This window comes from Lynx canadensis, chromosome B4 (genome assembly GCF_007474595.2).
Source record: "Lynx canadensis isolate LIC74 chromosome B4, mLynCan4.pri.v2, whole genome shotgun sequence".
Taxonomy (NCBI): domain Eukaryota; kingdom Metazoa; phylum Chordata; class Mammalia; order Carnivora; family Felidae; genus Lynx; species Lynx canadensis.
This window is the reverse complement of record NC_044309.1, coordinates 107941560-107959264: the sequence shown is the minus strand read 5'-3', so window position 1 is coordinate 107959264 and position 17705 is coordinate 107941560. Positions and strand designations below refer to the sequence as shown.

At 32.5% G+C, this 17705-nt stretch overlaps 1 protein-coding gene across 1 annotated transcript; it reads left to right on the top strand.

The window, feature by feature from the left end:
• The first annotated feature begins 6536 nt into the window (after positions 1–6536).
• On the top strand, positions 6537–16424 carry MGAT4C (MGAT4 family member C). The gene is given in 4 exon segments (XM_030322150.1): positions 6537–6683; positions 11901–12048; positions 15274–15308; positions 15310–16424. Coding segments are annotated over 4 exon segments (1437 nt in total). The 3' UTR covers positions 16417–16424.
• Positions 16425–17705: the final 1281 nt, after the last annotated feature.

Here is a 17705-nt window from a genome sequence, read left to right as displayed (position 1 = left end):
TTCCAATTAGGATAATGTAGTATTGTCATTAAGATAGAAAAATAGATGGGCACCTGGGTGGCTCAGCAGGTTAAGTATCTGACTCTTGGTTTCAGCTCAGGTCATGATCTCACGTTTAATGACTCCGAGTCCCACTTTGGGCTCCATACTAACAGTGCAGAGCCTGCCTGGGATTCTCCTTCTCCCTCTCTCTCTGCCCCCCTACCTTGCTCCCTCAGTCTATCGCAAAATGAATAAAAAAAATAAAAAAAATTTTTAAAAAGATAGACAAATAGATTAATATACCAAAGATAGATTTATATATATATATATATATATATATATATATATATACCAAATATATATAACCACACATATATCAAATTGATTTTCAGCAAAGGCACCAAATATAGTCTTTCTACAAGTGGTACTTGAGCAACTAATGAAGTCTATAGGATAAAAAAGGAACCTCATCCTCTTCCCCACACCATAAGCCAAAATTCATTTGAGATCATTTGTAGACTTAAACCTAAAAGCAAAAATTATAAAGCTCCTACAAGAAAACAGGAAAATATGTGTATGATGTGAATTAGGTGATAGTTTGTTAGAACACAAAAAAGCACTACAATAAAAAAATGATAAATTCTACTTCACCAACATTAAAAAAACTATTCCTCATCAAAAGGCATTGTTAACCTTTTTTTCTGGTATACCTTTATTTTTATTGAAATATATTTGATGTATAATACTGTGTAACTATAAGCATGTATATTTGCTAGCTTTATATATTGTAACATAATTGTCATTATAGTAATAACACCTCCATCATACCATGTAATGATCATTTCTTTGTTCTGATGGCAGTAATTAAAACCTGGTTTCTTAACGTGTTTGATGATTTTAATACCATATTATGTCTCTAGTCACTATACTGTGCATTAAATCTCTTGTTATTGTGCTGTGCAGTGTTGCATGATCTTTCAAGTAGGTAAAAATGAAATCTAAAGACACTATCTTTGCAGGGGATTTAACCTTTCATTGAACACAGCTGAATATTCAGAGTTTTTCATTTTCATTTCATTTTCTGATAATGACAAGGAGAAAAATGTAAACAGAAAGATTTGCTTCATAATTATTAGATGAATCAGATGATGAATGCAAAAAGAGTGGTACTCTTGACAACACGATAATGGTAAAATTGATAGTATAAAAACTCATATGAATTGCTGAGTAAAGGATAGATGTCTAAAGAATAAAGAAAATGTGGTATTTTCATTGAGAACATCCTCAGACAGAGAGGATTTCATCTCACAACATGATGCAACAAAAGCCTAACAATTCTATTTTGCTAAACAGGTATGGAACAGTATTCATTCATTTCTTATGATGTTTGCAACAAAATTTACTTGATAAGATTATCATCACACAAATGCAGGTGTGTAAACAAAAATAATTGGAAAGATATAGATGATGTAGACACATGAGATTAGTGTTTCTACAGTTATTATGAATCAAATAAGAAGGTTGTTCTTGCTTTAACAAACTTATGAACCATCAAATTTTCCAAGAGTCTTGAGTATTGATGTTGCAAGTTCAGGGTACCTGAAGTAACAATACCTGAGATGTACTAGAAATTTGGAATCAGAACTTACAAGATGGATATGTTCTTCCTTCAGGAATGATGGTTGAGCAGTTTTTGAAGCATCATATAGTTGGGGGACATATACTTTCAAATTGTAAAAAATTAAGAATAACATTTGAGTTACCTATGTTTAAATTCTTATATTTATAATGAAGTTGTTTTCATAATCATTTTTTACTCTTATAAAATTATTTGTAAAATGAGTTAAAATAACAGATAAAATCTATTGTCTAAATTGGAAAAGATACTCAACATCACTAATCATCAAGGAAATGCAAATCAAAACCACACTGAGATATCACTTCACACCAATCAAAATGGCTACTATCAAAAAAGACAAGAAATAGATGGGACAACTTGGTGGCTCAGTTGGTTGATTGTCTGACTCTTGATTTTGGCTCAGGTCATGATCTCATAGTTTCATGAGTTCGAGCCCCATGTCAGGCTCTGTACTGCTTGAGATCCTCTCTCTCCCTCTCTGCCTCTACAGTGCTCATGCTGTCTGTCTCTCTCAAAATAAGAAAAAAAACTAAAATAAATACAATAACATAACATAACATAACATAACATAACATAACATATCATAAACAACAAATAGTAAGTGTTGGTGAGGATGTGGAGAAGAGGGAACCCTCATGCACCACGGGTGGGAAGGTAAATTGGTGCAACCGCTGTGGAAAATAGTGTGGAGTTCTCTCAAAAAATTAAATATAGAAATACCATTTGATCTAGTAATTTCACTACTGGCTATTTACTCAAATAAAATAAAACAATAATTTGAAAAGACAGATGCTTCCCCATGTTTGTGGCAGCATTAGCTACAATAGCCAAGATATGGAAGCAACACAAGTGTCCCACAATAGATGAAAAAATAAAGAAGGTATATCTATATCTACATCTATATCTATATCTATATCTATATCATCTATATATATATATATATATCATCATCTATATCTATTCATCTGTATCTATATCTGTATCATCTATCTATATGCATATATTTATACACACACACACATGCACGCACACACACATGCACACATGCAATGAAATACTACTTGTGCTTAAAAAAATGAGATCTTGCCATTTGCAGCAACATGGATGGATTAAGAGTTATGCTATGTAAAATAAGTCAGAGAAAGAAGGATACCATATGATTTCCTTCTATGTGGAACCTAAAAAATAAAACAAACAAATTCTTAAAAACGGAGAACAAGATGGTCGTTGCCAAATGGAAGGTAGGTGAAGGGATGGGCATAACAAATGAAGGGGGTTAAGATGTACAAACTTCCATTCATGTAATAAATAAGTCACAAATATGAAAGTACAGCATGTGGAATATAGTCAGTAATACTATAATAACAGATGGTAACTACATTGACCATAGGGAGGACTGAGTTATGTATAGAATTTTCAAATCAACATGTTGTACACTTGAAACTAATGTAGTATTGTGCGTCAAGAATACTTCACTAACAATTTTTTAAAAATATTTTAACGTTTATTTATTATTGAGAGACAGAGAGACACAGAGTGTGAGCAGGGGAGGGGTAGAGAGAGGGGGAGACATAGAATCTGAAGTAGGCTCCAGGCTCTGATCTGTCAGCAGAGAGCCTGATGCGGGGCTTGAACTCACAAACTGCGAGATCATGACCTGAGGCAAAGTCGGTCGCTTAACCAACAGAGCCACCTAGGCACCCCTTCACTAACGATTTTTCTTAAATCTATTGTCTGAAAGAGCTTGTGTAGAGTTAGTATTATTTTTTCCTGAAAAATATTTGGTAAAATTCACCAGTAAGCCATATGAACATGAGGTTTCTTTTCTACATTTTCTCCTGGGTTTATTAAAATATAATTGACATAAGACAATTTGTAAGTATAAAATATACAATGTGATGATTTGATACATGTATATATCACAAAATGATTACCATAATAAGGTTAACACCTCCATCACCTCACATAATTACCTTTTTGTTTTCTGTGGTGAGAATATTTAAGACCTACTTTCTTAGCAATTTTCAAATATATCATACCATACTGTTAACTATCAGGCACTATGTAATACATTAGATACTCAGAACTTACTCATAACTGGAGTCTATACCCTTCAACTGACATCTCCCTGTTTCTCCCACCCACCCGGCCCCTGGCAACCACTATTCTAAACCCCTGTTTCTGTGTATTTGCCTTTTCACATTCTGTGTGTGAAATCACACAGTATTTTTGTTTCTCTGACTCATTTCACCTAGCATAATGTCCTCAAGGTCTAATCATGTTGTAACAAATGGCAAGATTTCTTTCTTTTTTATGGCTGAATAATATACCAACATATATATATATACATACATATACATATATATGTATATATGTATATATACATACATATATATGTAGTATATATGTATGTATATGTATATATGTATATATACATACATATATATGTAGTGTATATGTATGTATACTACATATATATGCACATACCTATATGTATATGTCACATTCCCTTTATTCACTGATCTGTTGACAGACATTTAGGGTTTTTTTTCATATCTTGGCTATTGTGAATAATATTGCAGTCCACATGGAGGTGCAGATATCTCTTCAAGATAGTAATTTTCTTTCCTTCGTATATATACACAGAAGTGGAATTGCTGGATCATATGGTAGTTTTATTTTAAACTTTTTGAGGAAATGTCATTCTTTTCTATAGTGGCAGCAACAATTTACATCCAACCAACAGTGCACAAGATTCTTTCCTCCACAGCCTCGCCAGTACTTACATCTAGCCTTTTGATAATAACCATTTAAAGAGATGTGATGTGATATCTCATTGTGATTGTTATTTACATTTCCATTACAGTAAGTAATGTTGAGTGTCTTTTCCTGTACTATTTGGCCATTTGTATGACAGCATGGAGAGTGCTTGGGTTTTCTCTCTCTCCCTCTCTCTCTGCCCCTTTCCTGCTCATGTATGTACTCTAACTAACTAAATTAATTAATCAATTAATTAAAAAAATAAAAAATATATATATATATATCATATGAAACCTAATTACTAAATGATACACCATTAGTGGTTCATAGATCAGACTCTGGTCAATTTTAAGTTTTAAAAAATGGATTCATCCCTTATGGAGACACCTCAAGAAAACTCCAGGTTTTTTCTTCTTTTTTTTTTTTCATTTGTAAACTAATGGCAATATTAAAATCTTATCATTGTTATGAAAGATCAGTGAGTTACCCATGCAAACTGTATTGTCCAGCATTTAGTATTTAATACATTTTAATAAATATTCTTATTTTTTATATATAATTGTTTACATTTGAACTTTACAGATTCAATTTGTGGTCACATTGTTTACATTTAGCCTTTGTCTCAAAGGAATAGAATTAGAATATACTTCCTCTTGACTTAGCATTTACATAAGTTATAACCTTCAAATTCAGAACATCCAAAACACACCATAAAGTGTAACATTTTTAAATTTTTTTCTTGACAAAAAATTGGTGTGTTTATGCTGTGCCTCCAAAATAAAATGCAGGGTTTTTTTTTCCTTCGGACAATAGAGAATTTTGAAAATTAAAAGTAAGTTTTTAAATATTACTGAATATATGTACCTTTGAAAGTATAGAAATTGAAAAAAGTAAAAACAAGATTGAAAATTTTTGATAATTCTTCTATACCAAGGTAACAGTTGTTAACATCTTACAGATCGTTTCCAACTCATTTTATAAACATCACTGTCTTGTAATACCATTTGTAATACCATTGTAATACCAGCTAAACATTTACTCACAAATACCATTGCCTTTGAAAAGATTTTTAGAGGTATAACTGCTAAGTTAGAGGGAATACATGCATTTCATGCTATAGATAAGTCTTCATATTTAAAAATATTTTGTCTGACATTTAAAAATATTTTGTCTCTTGGTGTATGATTAGATTGCAATCCCTTGTATTTTCGCCGATTTTCAAAATCCAGATAAAAATCTTTTACAGGGGCACCTGGGTGGCCCAGTCAGTTGGGAGTCTGACTTTGACTCAGGTCATGATCTCACAGTTTGTGGGTTTGAGCCCCCTGCCAGGCTCTGTGCTGACAGCTCAGAGCCTGGAGCCTGCTTCAGATTCTGTGTCTAGCTCACTCTCTGCCCCTCCCTCCCTCTCTCATCCTCCCTCTCTCTCTCTCTGTCTCTCAAAAATAATAATAATTTAAAAAACATTTTAAAAAAGTTTAAAAAAATCTTTTACAAACATAATGCTGTTTTATCTACAGAATAACAGAATTTCACTTAGAAGGTTTTGGTCAAAATTGCTATGTATTTCCTTATTGGAAAAAAATTATAAATGATGGATCTGTAAATACATTTTCAACCTATGCAAATTAGAAATGCAAATTAGAAAGTGACCTTATTCTAGAAGTGGCATCACAAATCAAAAGAATGGATGATTCGATATAAATATGGTATACAATAGTAACGTTCTTCTTTATTTTGCAGTGCATGGGGGATTACACTTCCCCACACACTTGAAGTCAGGATTGGTAATGTAACTAGTAGTTACAACCAGTGCACAGAAAGTGGAAGACCATTGGCTCTCCATAAGAAAAATAAAGAAATGAAATTATCATATTACATGATAAAAGACACAAAGATAAATTCTAGGTATATTAAAAATCTATCCATGAAAAACAAACAAACAAACCACTCCACAATATAAGCTAGTGCGTTGACCTTATGCTAAGATATTAACAATCTGTGAAAGTTGTATGTGTGAAAATGGGAAAATTTCAGTGCAAACATTTGAAGGGTGCCATTTTATTAAGGCCTGGTTTTTGATATCTATGATGAAGAAATATTTACATCCAAATTTCATTGTGAATAATTCTGTGCCTCTTTTCCACAGTATAGAATGCTTAAATTTTATCAAATGAAGCATATTTTTGAAATACTGGATAAAATGAGATGCCTGCGAAAACGTTCCACAGTGTCATTTTTGGGAGTTCTTGTCATTTTCCTTCTCTTTATGAACTTGTACATTGAAGACAGCTATGTTCTGGTAAGTTTTGGAGGTTTTTTATTTTTGTTATTACACATAAAGCTGAAGTCAAACTAGATTTAGTCCAATTGTAACATAACTTCAATCCTAGGCTGCTGGCATAACCTTAGTGTGAGCAAAACTATGACATTTATGTTTTCTATCAAGCTACTTTTTTTATTAATTATATATTACCAGCATTATAATTATTTTGATTTATGTCACAATGTTTTCTTTAATTCTGTATATAGTAGTTCAAATATGTATATTGTATAAATAAATTAGCTATCATCACCATGCTGAATTAATAGTATATATAACCATTTTGAGATTTAGTTTAAAAATATAGATTTTTAAAAATTGCTTAAAGATATGAGTCCTTTATCAATTTTGTTATCAAAATTTTCAAAATTCTACATTTTAACTAATGATACTAATTATGCTATTTTGTTATCATATATGACACTTCATTTGATTTTGAATAGGCATAAATGGACACCATGTTGTACATTTAAATTCACTGAAAAATAACATAGAACTTTAAGAACTAGAAACAATGATGTGAAAAGTATTCAGTAGTTTAAAAAAAGATAAATTAGAATATAGCATATAAATTAACTTTTAATTAAATTCTAGAAATGGACAAAGGACTTACTCTGGTTAATTCTGAGAACTCAATTTGTTCTATTACTTGTTATTGTTATAAGTATCACATCATTTCATGTCTGATGAGAATAACACGGTAATTATTGCTTATTCACTTTCATTCTAAATTGAGCTTAAGTTATCTGGAAAAGTCCTAATCTTTACACTATTATTCCTGTTCACATATTTCAGAAAATCAAAATCTTTGGACATACAGAGGACTAAAAAGTACTTTCCATTATGCAAGCATGCTGAAAGTTTCAGTTAATATCTTATCAAGAGAAAGTCTGACAATAACCACAAAAAGCATTTCCCAGTAAAATGTTTTATTAATTGAACATTTTTTTAACTACCCATGATTTGCCATATACTATTCTATGTCCTATAACCTAACCATTTGATCTTAGTTGGTACAGATATTCTTTGGAAGTTTTGTGTAAAGCATTTTACTTCCTTTAGCATTGTTTGATGATGAAATTCTGCCGGATTCCTAGATTTTGGTTCTGCCTATGCCGTTTACATTCATGTATAGGTCTTGATCTTGTGGACCCTTCATTCTATTATCCACAGACAATTCACAAAGGCTGAAATCACCACAGATTCATAGAATTTGACTAGGGATGATTTAGGTAAACATAGCAAATTGGAGACACTTACTAATGATATGCATTTTGATTTTTCTTTAAACCTGATTATTAGGTTTATAAGACTTGAAGACAATATAGCAAGACCCATGTGATCCAGCTATTTTTTTCCTGGATAAAATTAAAGATCATAAATTAACTAGAAGAGCTTTTGATAAGTGATTTAATTTTGTAATAAAAAATTATTTCTTACATTTGTGTCTACTGGTAGCAGTAAATCACATCTTGTAAAGGAAACACATAGTATTAACGGGATACCTATTGCATTTAATGATTTGCTGCATTTATGAGACACTTTCAAACTCAATTGCAGTGTCTCATTTTAAACAGACAAAAGACCATTGTATGCAGCAAGCATCCTTCTATCTTGTTGATTTAAAAGCTCTCCAAATTCATTATAAAATGTGTAAGAACTAGTAGAGTATAGAGCTATAAGAAGATCAAATACTAATGCTCTTTTACACATTTCTATCTACACTTCAGTCCCAGCCATCTAATGTAAAAAGGTATGATTTAATGAAGCAGCTCTTACTAAAGAGTACTTTCTTGATGAAATTTTCTCTGGCTATATTAGGCATATATCTAGTCAAATTCACAAATCAGCCCAAGTATAGAGAAGGGATTGCTCCTTAGTTTTAAAATTGAAATTATTTGAAGGTGTCTGGGTAGCTCAGTCAGTTGAGCATCCAACTCTTTTCTTTAGCTCAGGTCACGATCCCAGGGTCAAGGGATACAGCCCTGAGTCCGGCTCCATGCTAAGCATGCAGCTTGTTTAAGATTCTCTCTCCCTCTGCCCCTCTCCCCTGCTCATGCTCTCCCTCTCTCTCTCTCTCTCAATTTAAAAAAATATTGTTTTTAAATACTTATATTAAAGTGGAAAGAGTGAATTAAAATGATTGTTAAATATAAGCATAACCTTACTGAAAATTTAATGACAGTATTTTTATTAGTTTAATTTCTCACTATTTACTAGATGATTTTTTACCTAAATTGCATTTGGAGCTAATTTTTATTCCCAAGCTAATATGCATAAAGATTTAAACATTCTTTAAATAATTAATATAAAATTACATTAATATTGTTTTTCTAAAAGTGTTTAATATCCATGGAAAGCCAGCCACCTACTAGTATACATGTAGTTTCTTCTTAACACTTCTCCCTTTGACCCTCTTATCTGTGTTTATTTCAGTTTTCATAAAATCATCTGATTTATTTTTTTTTATTTTAGAATGCCACAATGTGTACAATGTTCTAAACATAGACAGTAGTAGATCTTTTTTTCCTGCCTCCCTTATTTCAGGGGGACATAATAGTCACAATTCAGAGAAAACAGATAAACAATTGCAAGTAAAAGATCTCTGGAGTTACTTAGTACATTGTATTCTGCTGTGTTTTTGCTAGAAAATCCATTTGTATCCTGAAATACTGGGCATATAACAGTTTAATGTATTGCTTACATATTCGGGACATATGTGCCTTTCATTGGGAAAGGAAGCCAAGCTCAGTGTAAGAGACAAATGCTATTCCAAGGCAAACTAAGTAGAAGAGACGCTGCATGCCCAATCAACTTAGCCTCTGGGCTGTGAGCATCTTCAAAGTAGCCACTAGGGTATATACTTAGTCTGTAGCTAGTCCATTGAATTGCATTCCTATCCAGAAAATGATTGTCATAAAGCTTTGTCTTATTACTGAGAAATACACCACAGTATAGTAGCTACAGAAAGAAGGTATCCAGGGAGAGCCTAGCTGTTCAGGTAGATGCCTCTGGAAAGCAGCCAACAAGGCTGACTCAGGTGAAAGTTGCATTATTTATTTATGCTGAAAAGTGTAAAGAAGCTTGTTCTTGAGAATTTAATAAAGTGCTTTCATATAAGTTCCATTTCATTTTATATTCTGTTATGTCCTTCAATCAGGATGAATGTACTCTATCTTAACACAGAAAAGGTCTGGATTTTTACACATTCAAGATAGAATTCTTAAAGAAATATTCAATATCCTGCACTGCCTTTAGAATGTAACATCACATAAGAACAGAATGGTAAAATGAATTCAGTGTTGTGATAGCTGTGATTTTTATAGACATTTCTTCTAGACTCTATTGATAATGGGCACTATTTCATTACTATTAATGTAGCTGATGCTGAACTGAGTCCTTAGTTACATTTTGGCAATCCTAAATTTGTGGATTTTAAAACTTTAATAATGTTATATAGGTTTTCAGAAAGAAAAACATAAACATATTTATTCATAATGAAATTGAAATAATCAGGGTTAAGTAAATATTCAATTAGTATATTTATAAGCAATATAGAATTCAAGGTATAACTTCATATATTTTGAAAGCCTGTAACTTATAGATGGCAAATATATTATAAATATTTTAAAGGACTAACTTTTTTTTTTTTGCAATTATCAAGGCAATATAAAATATAAAAATACAGTATTAAAGACCAAGTATAGGTTTATAAACATAATTGAACATACAGAAAGGATATTTAGAATAGATCTTGAATTGGCAACAATCAGATTGAAAGCTCTTCCCAGTCATGGCCTGCTATTCTCAATGTTTATTCTAAGACAATTCCAGTCTGGCCATTGATTTTAAATTTTGAGTCAGTCACTTTCTCCATTCACATTTGACTTGATGTAAACTGGTGAATGTTCCAAATGAAGTAAAAACTATATTAGAATCCTTTCTAATTTTTTATAGCAAGGGTTTAATTAAAGTTTTATTGAGCACAGGCAGATAATATGAGCACCAAATTTGTTTTTAATGCATTCACTTTCTCTATTTTCTTAATGGCTTTCTCAGGCTTGACTTGCCATTCTATATGGAATAGTAGAAATAGATCTATATAACACCACACAGTACAGTAGGAACTTGCCAGAAACAACAAAATTCTTTCTAAATCAGTTATCTTTAAATATATTCTACCCATGGTAGTAAGCCATGTACAAAGGTCAAAAAAGTCGATATTTTGCTAATAATGTATAATCAGTAAAGACTTGATCAAATGGTGACTAGCTAATCAAAATCTACTATTGAACTTATACTGAAGAAGGGAGAAAAGAGGACCAATTAATGGTTAATGAGGTATATTTTAAACTAAATATGAATATGTATTTTTTAAATAAACTTGCCCAGAGATTGAATGACATAAGTCCATTACCAATTACATAATCGGCATCTTAAATATAAAAGGATTAGACTTCACCTGCAACAGAATATCACACACGCACACACACACACACAATGAGCAAATGTATCGTGAGAAAAACTAATGCAAGGTCTGAAGAGATTTCCTTGACTTGGTACAAAGTTACCTTAATTAAGATACCTTGAAGACATTTGAAAAAAACACCACAATGTCACAAGGACCATGGCTATCTATTCTTAACAGTCTTTGATTATAGTGGCCATATAAGTAACTGACTAAAATTTCTGGATTAATAAATTATCCAGAAAGAATTACACAGAAATATTGTGTAATATTATTTAACAATGCTTGAAGAAGAAGAAACAGCTTAATATGACTCAAATATGGGAAGGTTAGTAAGAATTAGTTTTACATGAAACTATAAAGTAGATGATTATGAATTTTTAAGACCATTGAATTATTGTGATGAATTTGAATTTTAACATAAAGGCAGTTGTAATTTTCATGTGGAGATTTTATTTTGGCCAAGTAAATGCCATTATTAATGTATGCTGTAGAAAAGCAAATGGAAGAGGAATATAAAGAGTGCAATAGAGTAGAAGAGCCTGGAACAGAGACTTTAGGTAAGAATTCAGGTAAGAGATAATGATCTACAGCTTGTGGTACCAGTAGTTGAGATTTATATAATAACCATGTTATATATCAGCCCCATATATTCATTGCCTAAGGAGAAACTTCAATCCATGACCATCTATTATATTTATTTTCTCTTCCTCCTTCTTGGCATTCAGGAAGGAGACAAACAGCTTATAAGGGAAACATCCACACATCAGCTGAATTCAGAACGCTATGTGCATACTTTCAAAGATTTATCGAATTTCTCAGGAGCCATCAATGTCACATATCGCTACTTAGCTGCCACACCTTTACAAAGAAAGCGTAAGTATCCCTACACTTTTAGTTTTTTTTAATGTTTATCTATTTTTGAAGGAAAAAGAGACAGAGAGTGAGCGGGGGAGGAGCAGAGAGAGAGGGAGATACAGAATCCGAAGCAGGCTCCAGGCTCTGAGTTGTCAGCACAGAGCCCAAAGCGGGGCTCGAACCCAACCAGGAGATCATGACCTGAGCTGAAATCGGAGGCTTAACTGACTGAGCCACGTAGGTGCCCATGATCCCTACACTTTTAAATCAAGAATATAGGACATAAAACATTTTTGTTTTAAAATAATGACAACCGGCTTCATTTGTAGAGCAATACAATTTTATGGGCTTTATTTACTAATATAATATATTCTTTGGGAAACATTTCAATGTTTCTTCACAAATTGCAGTTACTCACTGATCCCATCCATGAATAATAATAAAAAAAGAATCTTTTTAACATGCCTAATTGTAATATAAACTTTCAAACAATTTATTGTAGAACCATGTAGAAAGACTGAGAAAAATAATTTTATTTAAAATTGTAAAGGTGTATTTTAAAAACAACTATTCCCAATATTGATATATTTTGCGACTCTAATGCTTTGGTTTTTATGACTTGCCACCACTTTTGAAAAAGTGAAAGTCATTGTTTTAGTTTCCCAAGGTGCTATACCAAATTACCACAAGCGAGGTAGTGTAAAACGACAAAAATTTATTCTCTCGTGTTTCTGGAGACCAAATGTTCAAAATCAAGGTGCTGGCAGAGTCACTCTCCCTCTGAAAGTTAAGGGGAGAATCTTGTCTTGCCTCTTTCAGCTTCTGGTCACTCTTGGTGTTCTTTGGCTTGTAGGGACATAACTGTAATCCCAGCCCCCATCTCCACATGAACTTCTCTTGCTCTGTGTCTCTCTGTGTCCTCTCTTCTTCTTCAAGGACACCTGTCATTGAATTTAGAACCCACTGTCAATCTGATATGATTTATCTTAAGATCTTTCACTAATTACATCGGCAAAAACTCAATTTTTAAGTAAGGTCACATTCTGAGGTTGAATAGAAAAACTATTCAACTCACTACAGGCAGTTTGGATCTGAGAAGTAACATACTACACACACTTCATGGATTTCAAGACGCTATAGACTCTACAGAGTATAATGATCTAATTAATGTGTCACCAAGAAAATACACATTATCATTTTAATTGTAAGATGCCATCAATTGTAGGATTCAAACTGCTTTAAAAATGTCTCTGAAAAACATGACTCGTGGAATCAAGGAAACAAGTGATATCATGAATTTCTTAACAGATCTTGTAGAGACCATAGAAATTGAGTTCCCCATTAAGAAATGTTTGTACACGTGAGTCTGTGATAACCAGGTTGAGAAAATTTGTAACTTAATGCAGGTTTCTTTAGGTCGATCTTCCGTTCATTCCTTCATTTCAAATGTTGATTGCTCCTAAGTTTTCTTCTAATTGCATAAGTTTGCCACTGTTTATTTTTATCTCCATCTGTTACACTACCTTTGTGCAAACATTACTAATTCTCCCTCTCCATCCTCAGTTTACTAATGTGTGTTGGCACATATGCTGCTGCTTTATACAAAGAGGCAATACAAACAGAGGGTACAAGCAGCACATTTGGGATCTTGGCACCCTACGTCTCACGAAGTGTTAACACTTTGCACAGTTAACACATCTCCCTGTGATTTAGTTTCCTCATCTATAAAGTAGGAACAATGATAGGTGTGAAGCTATCCCAAAAGACTATTAGGAATTTTCAAGATAATTACATAGGGTAAATTTTCAAGATAATTTCAAGGGTACAGTTCATAGACTCCTGCCTTTTATGTGGAAAGTAACCTGATACCATTGACTATTGTAAAAGCTATTAGTAAAGGCTGGTATCTTGAGTTTAATGGTACCAGAGAACATACTCATTTTTCAAAAGAAGTTAGTGTGGTAAATCCAGGTATTTAAACAAAATGTGTCCTTGTCTACCTCTCTGACAGACTAGTGAGAAAGATTTTTCTTGATCAGTGTTCTTTCAGTATTGTGTAAGTCACAAGAAGCAGGTGTCTGTATTAAAACAGTGACCTCAGGGCACCTGCGTGGCTTGTCAGTTAACCGTTGGACTCTGATTTTAGCTCAGGTTAGTAGATTGAGTCCCACATCAGGCTTGGCACAGAGCTAGGAGACTGCTTGGGATTTGTTCTCTCCTCTCTCTGTGCCCCTCCCCCACTCATTCTCTCTCTCTCTCTCTCTCTCTCTCTCTCTCTCTCTCAAAAATAAATAAACTTAAAAAAACAGTGATTTTGTTGAATATAAACATTTTCCTATTTTCCAAAGAGTGGTTATGAAATTTTATTCAGTTCTGAATCATGGTGAGAATCAGAGGTTTAAAAAGTTAAAATATTTCAATAAAAAGACATCCATACTTATTAGAACTAAACTGCCATTTCACAAGCTTTTACTTTATTTTCTACAAGTATCCAGTTTCTAATTTTAGATTTTAGATGTCTGAATAAAAATTTCCCCAGACAAAATTGCTGTAAAACTGTGTTTCAAAATAAGGAAAACGGGGATATTCACGTGTGGGAACAATGTACAACACATTTGAGTAATAATTCAGTTTTTAAAAAGTAGTTATAATTTTGTTGGCATTCTAATTAAAATACTAGGTAAATTTCAAAATAAACTTGTGAAGTCCAATTATTAATTTTTCTGGTGCAAAATACTGACAGTGATCAAAGACAAATGAAAATGTTCCATGTTTTCTATGAAAATTGTAAAGATGTGTAAAAGAATAAGTTAGGCTTAATTTTCTTTTTTATCATTTGAGACTAGTTTGTCATCCTTAAGTGTGAATTCCCTTCTCCTTTTGCATTTTTTAATAGTGTGGATATTATCCAAACATCTATCTTCTTTAGTGGGCATATATGAGAGCATTAAGCTGTAAAACACCTTAAATCATATTTTTATTCCATAAACAAATGTTTACAGCAACAACGCTCATATGTCATTGTGCTTAAGAGACATTTTTTTTCATAGAAAAATCAATTATGTATTAAGTACTATAGGCTTTATATGTTTAGCATAATACTTTAATCACAAAATACGCTATACATATCATTTACTAGATTTACCTAATACAGTAGAGGCCTAAGGGGAAAAGAGTTTTGTCTCTGATATTCAAAACCTATTTCACATTTAATTTGTCTTCCTTCTGAATTCTTTTGTTCAGGGTTTCTTACCATTGGACTGTCGTCAGTGAAACGAAAAAAAAGGAAACTATTTACTTGAGACAATCAAGTCAATTTTTGAGCAGTCCAGCTACGAAGAGCTGAAGGAAATTTCAGTGGTGGTTCATCTAGCAGACTTTAATTCATCCTGGCGTGAGGTCATAGTCCAGGATATTACACAGAAATTTGCCCACCATATTATTGCAGGAAGATTAGTAGTTATACATGCTCCAGAGGAGTATTACCCAATCCTGGATGGCCTTAAAAGAAATTACAATGATCCAGAAGACAGAGTCAGATTTCGTTCCAAGCAAAATGTAGATTATGCTTTTCTGCTTAATTTTTGTGCCAATACTTCAGACTATTATGTAATGCTTGAAGATGATGTTCGATGTTCAAAAAATTTCTTAACTGCCATCAAGAAAGTCATTACATCCCTTGAAGGAACCTACTGGGTAACTCTTGAGTTCTCTAAGCTTGGCTACATTGGAAAACTTTATCATTCTCATGATCTCCCACGTTTGGCACACTTTTTATTAATGTTTTATCAAGAAATGCCTTGTGATTGGCTACTGACTCATTTTCGGGGTCTTTTAGCTCAGAAAAATGTGATCCGTTTTAAACCATCTCTCTTTCAGCACATGGGTTATTATTCATCATATAAAGGGACTGAGAATAAGCTGAAAGATGATGATTTTGAAGAAGAGTCATTTGACATCCCCGATAACCCTCCTGCAAATCTGTATACCAACATGAATGTTTTTGAAAATTATGAAGCAAGCAAGGCTTATAGTAGTGTCGATGAGTACTTTTGGGGAAAACCACCTTCAGCAGGAGACGTCTTTGTGATTATATTTGAAAATCCAATTTTAATTAAAAAAATTAAAGTGAGTACTGGAACAGAAGACCGGCAAAATGACATTTTGCATCATGGAGCCCTAGATGTTGGGGAAAACGTTATAGATTTCAAACAAAGTAGACAATGTGTTACTTACTTAAGACTAGGGGAATTCAAAAATGGAAACTTTGAAATGTCAGAGGTGAATCAAAAAATTCCATTTGATATTCATTGTATAAGGATATATGTTACCAAGACACAAAAGGAATGGCTGATTATTAGGAGTATTAGCATTTGGACTTTTTAGCCAATTAAACCAAGATGTCCAGTTCCTAAAACAGGCTTTCCTGTTTCCTTTTTTGCTACCTTCCTCTTTTGCTACTTTTGTCCTTTGGAGGGAAGGCAATGGATGAGACATTTTAAAAGAAAAGCCTAAGCATTTTTGCAGTTTTGATTTGCATATTGTCAACATAATTTTACTCTAATACACACTTGAGTTTATTTTAACTTCTGAAGTTGAGTATCAGTCCGTTGTGAATTTCATTTATATTTTTAATGTTATCGTGTTTGTTCCAAAATTTCAACTAAATGTCAAAAAGGTGACATGAAGGATTCAAAATGAAAAAATTTAGTTTGCTGGATGGTGAGTCTTAAAAAATAGTGGCCAACTGTATGCACTTCCTCAAGAATTGATAATTCATTATGTCATCAGATAGCTCTTATTAAGCATCTGTGTGAATATGTAGTTGGTTAGAATGATAATTTTTTTTCTTGTAAACATAGATTTTCATAGACTTCCAGGCATCTACAATGAATACCTCCTCATAGAAGTGATGTCTTTACAGCAAAATTTTATGTGTAGGTGAGGTTATGGAAAGAAAAAAATGGCTTAAAAATATTTCTCCCATGATTATTTATATAAAAAGGGGCATTGTTCATTGTATAAAAACAATTGAGCACCTATTGTTAATAAATTTTCTGTGGGAAGCAGTCTTTTCTAGTTTCCCTTTTGCAAAAAAGAGTAGTTATGCTCGATATTTTCAAGTTATATTGGGTACCTACATTTAATAGAAGAAATTAGAGAAGGCCTATAGTTAGTTCATTCTTACATTTTCAGTGTATGCAGAAAATTTTTGAAATTGATTTTATATGTTTTGTATTAAAATTCATACAATTGAAATCGTTGTAATCTATCATATACTTTTTTTAGAGTTTAAATGGGCATCTTATAAAAGACAAAAGTAGGAAACAAAGAAATCAGTTAACTTTTCTGTATTCACAGCTAGTTCATAGTAAAGCCAAAGCGAGAGATCGGATGTTCTGATATCCACAGTGCTCTTTCCCTTATGTGGAGATTGCTCCTCACATAAATTATGCTTTCTGTTCGCCTCTACATGAGTCTGAGATAATAAGTAATGCTATCTTGAAACAGCTAGTATAATTCTTTCATAAGTCTCATTTTCATTCTGTGGAATAAACCTAAAAGTGCCCGAAAGGATGCTCTTGTATATGCACCCAAATGGAGAACAAACTTTGCTAACTATTACTATAAGGGACTGGACAGTTGTGCTAAAACCATGTGTCCTATCAAAGCAT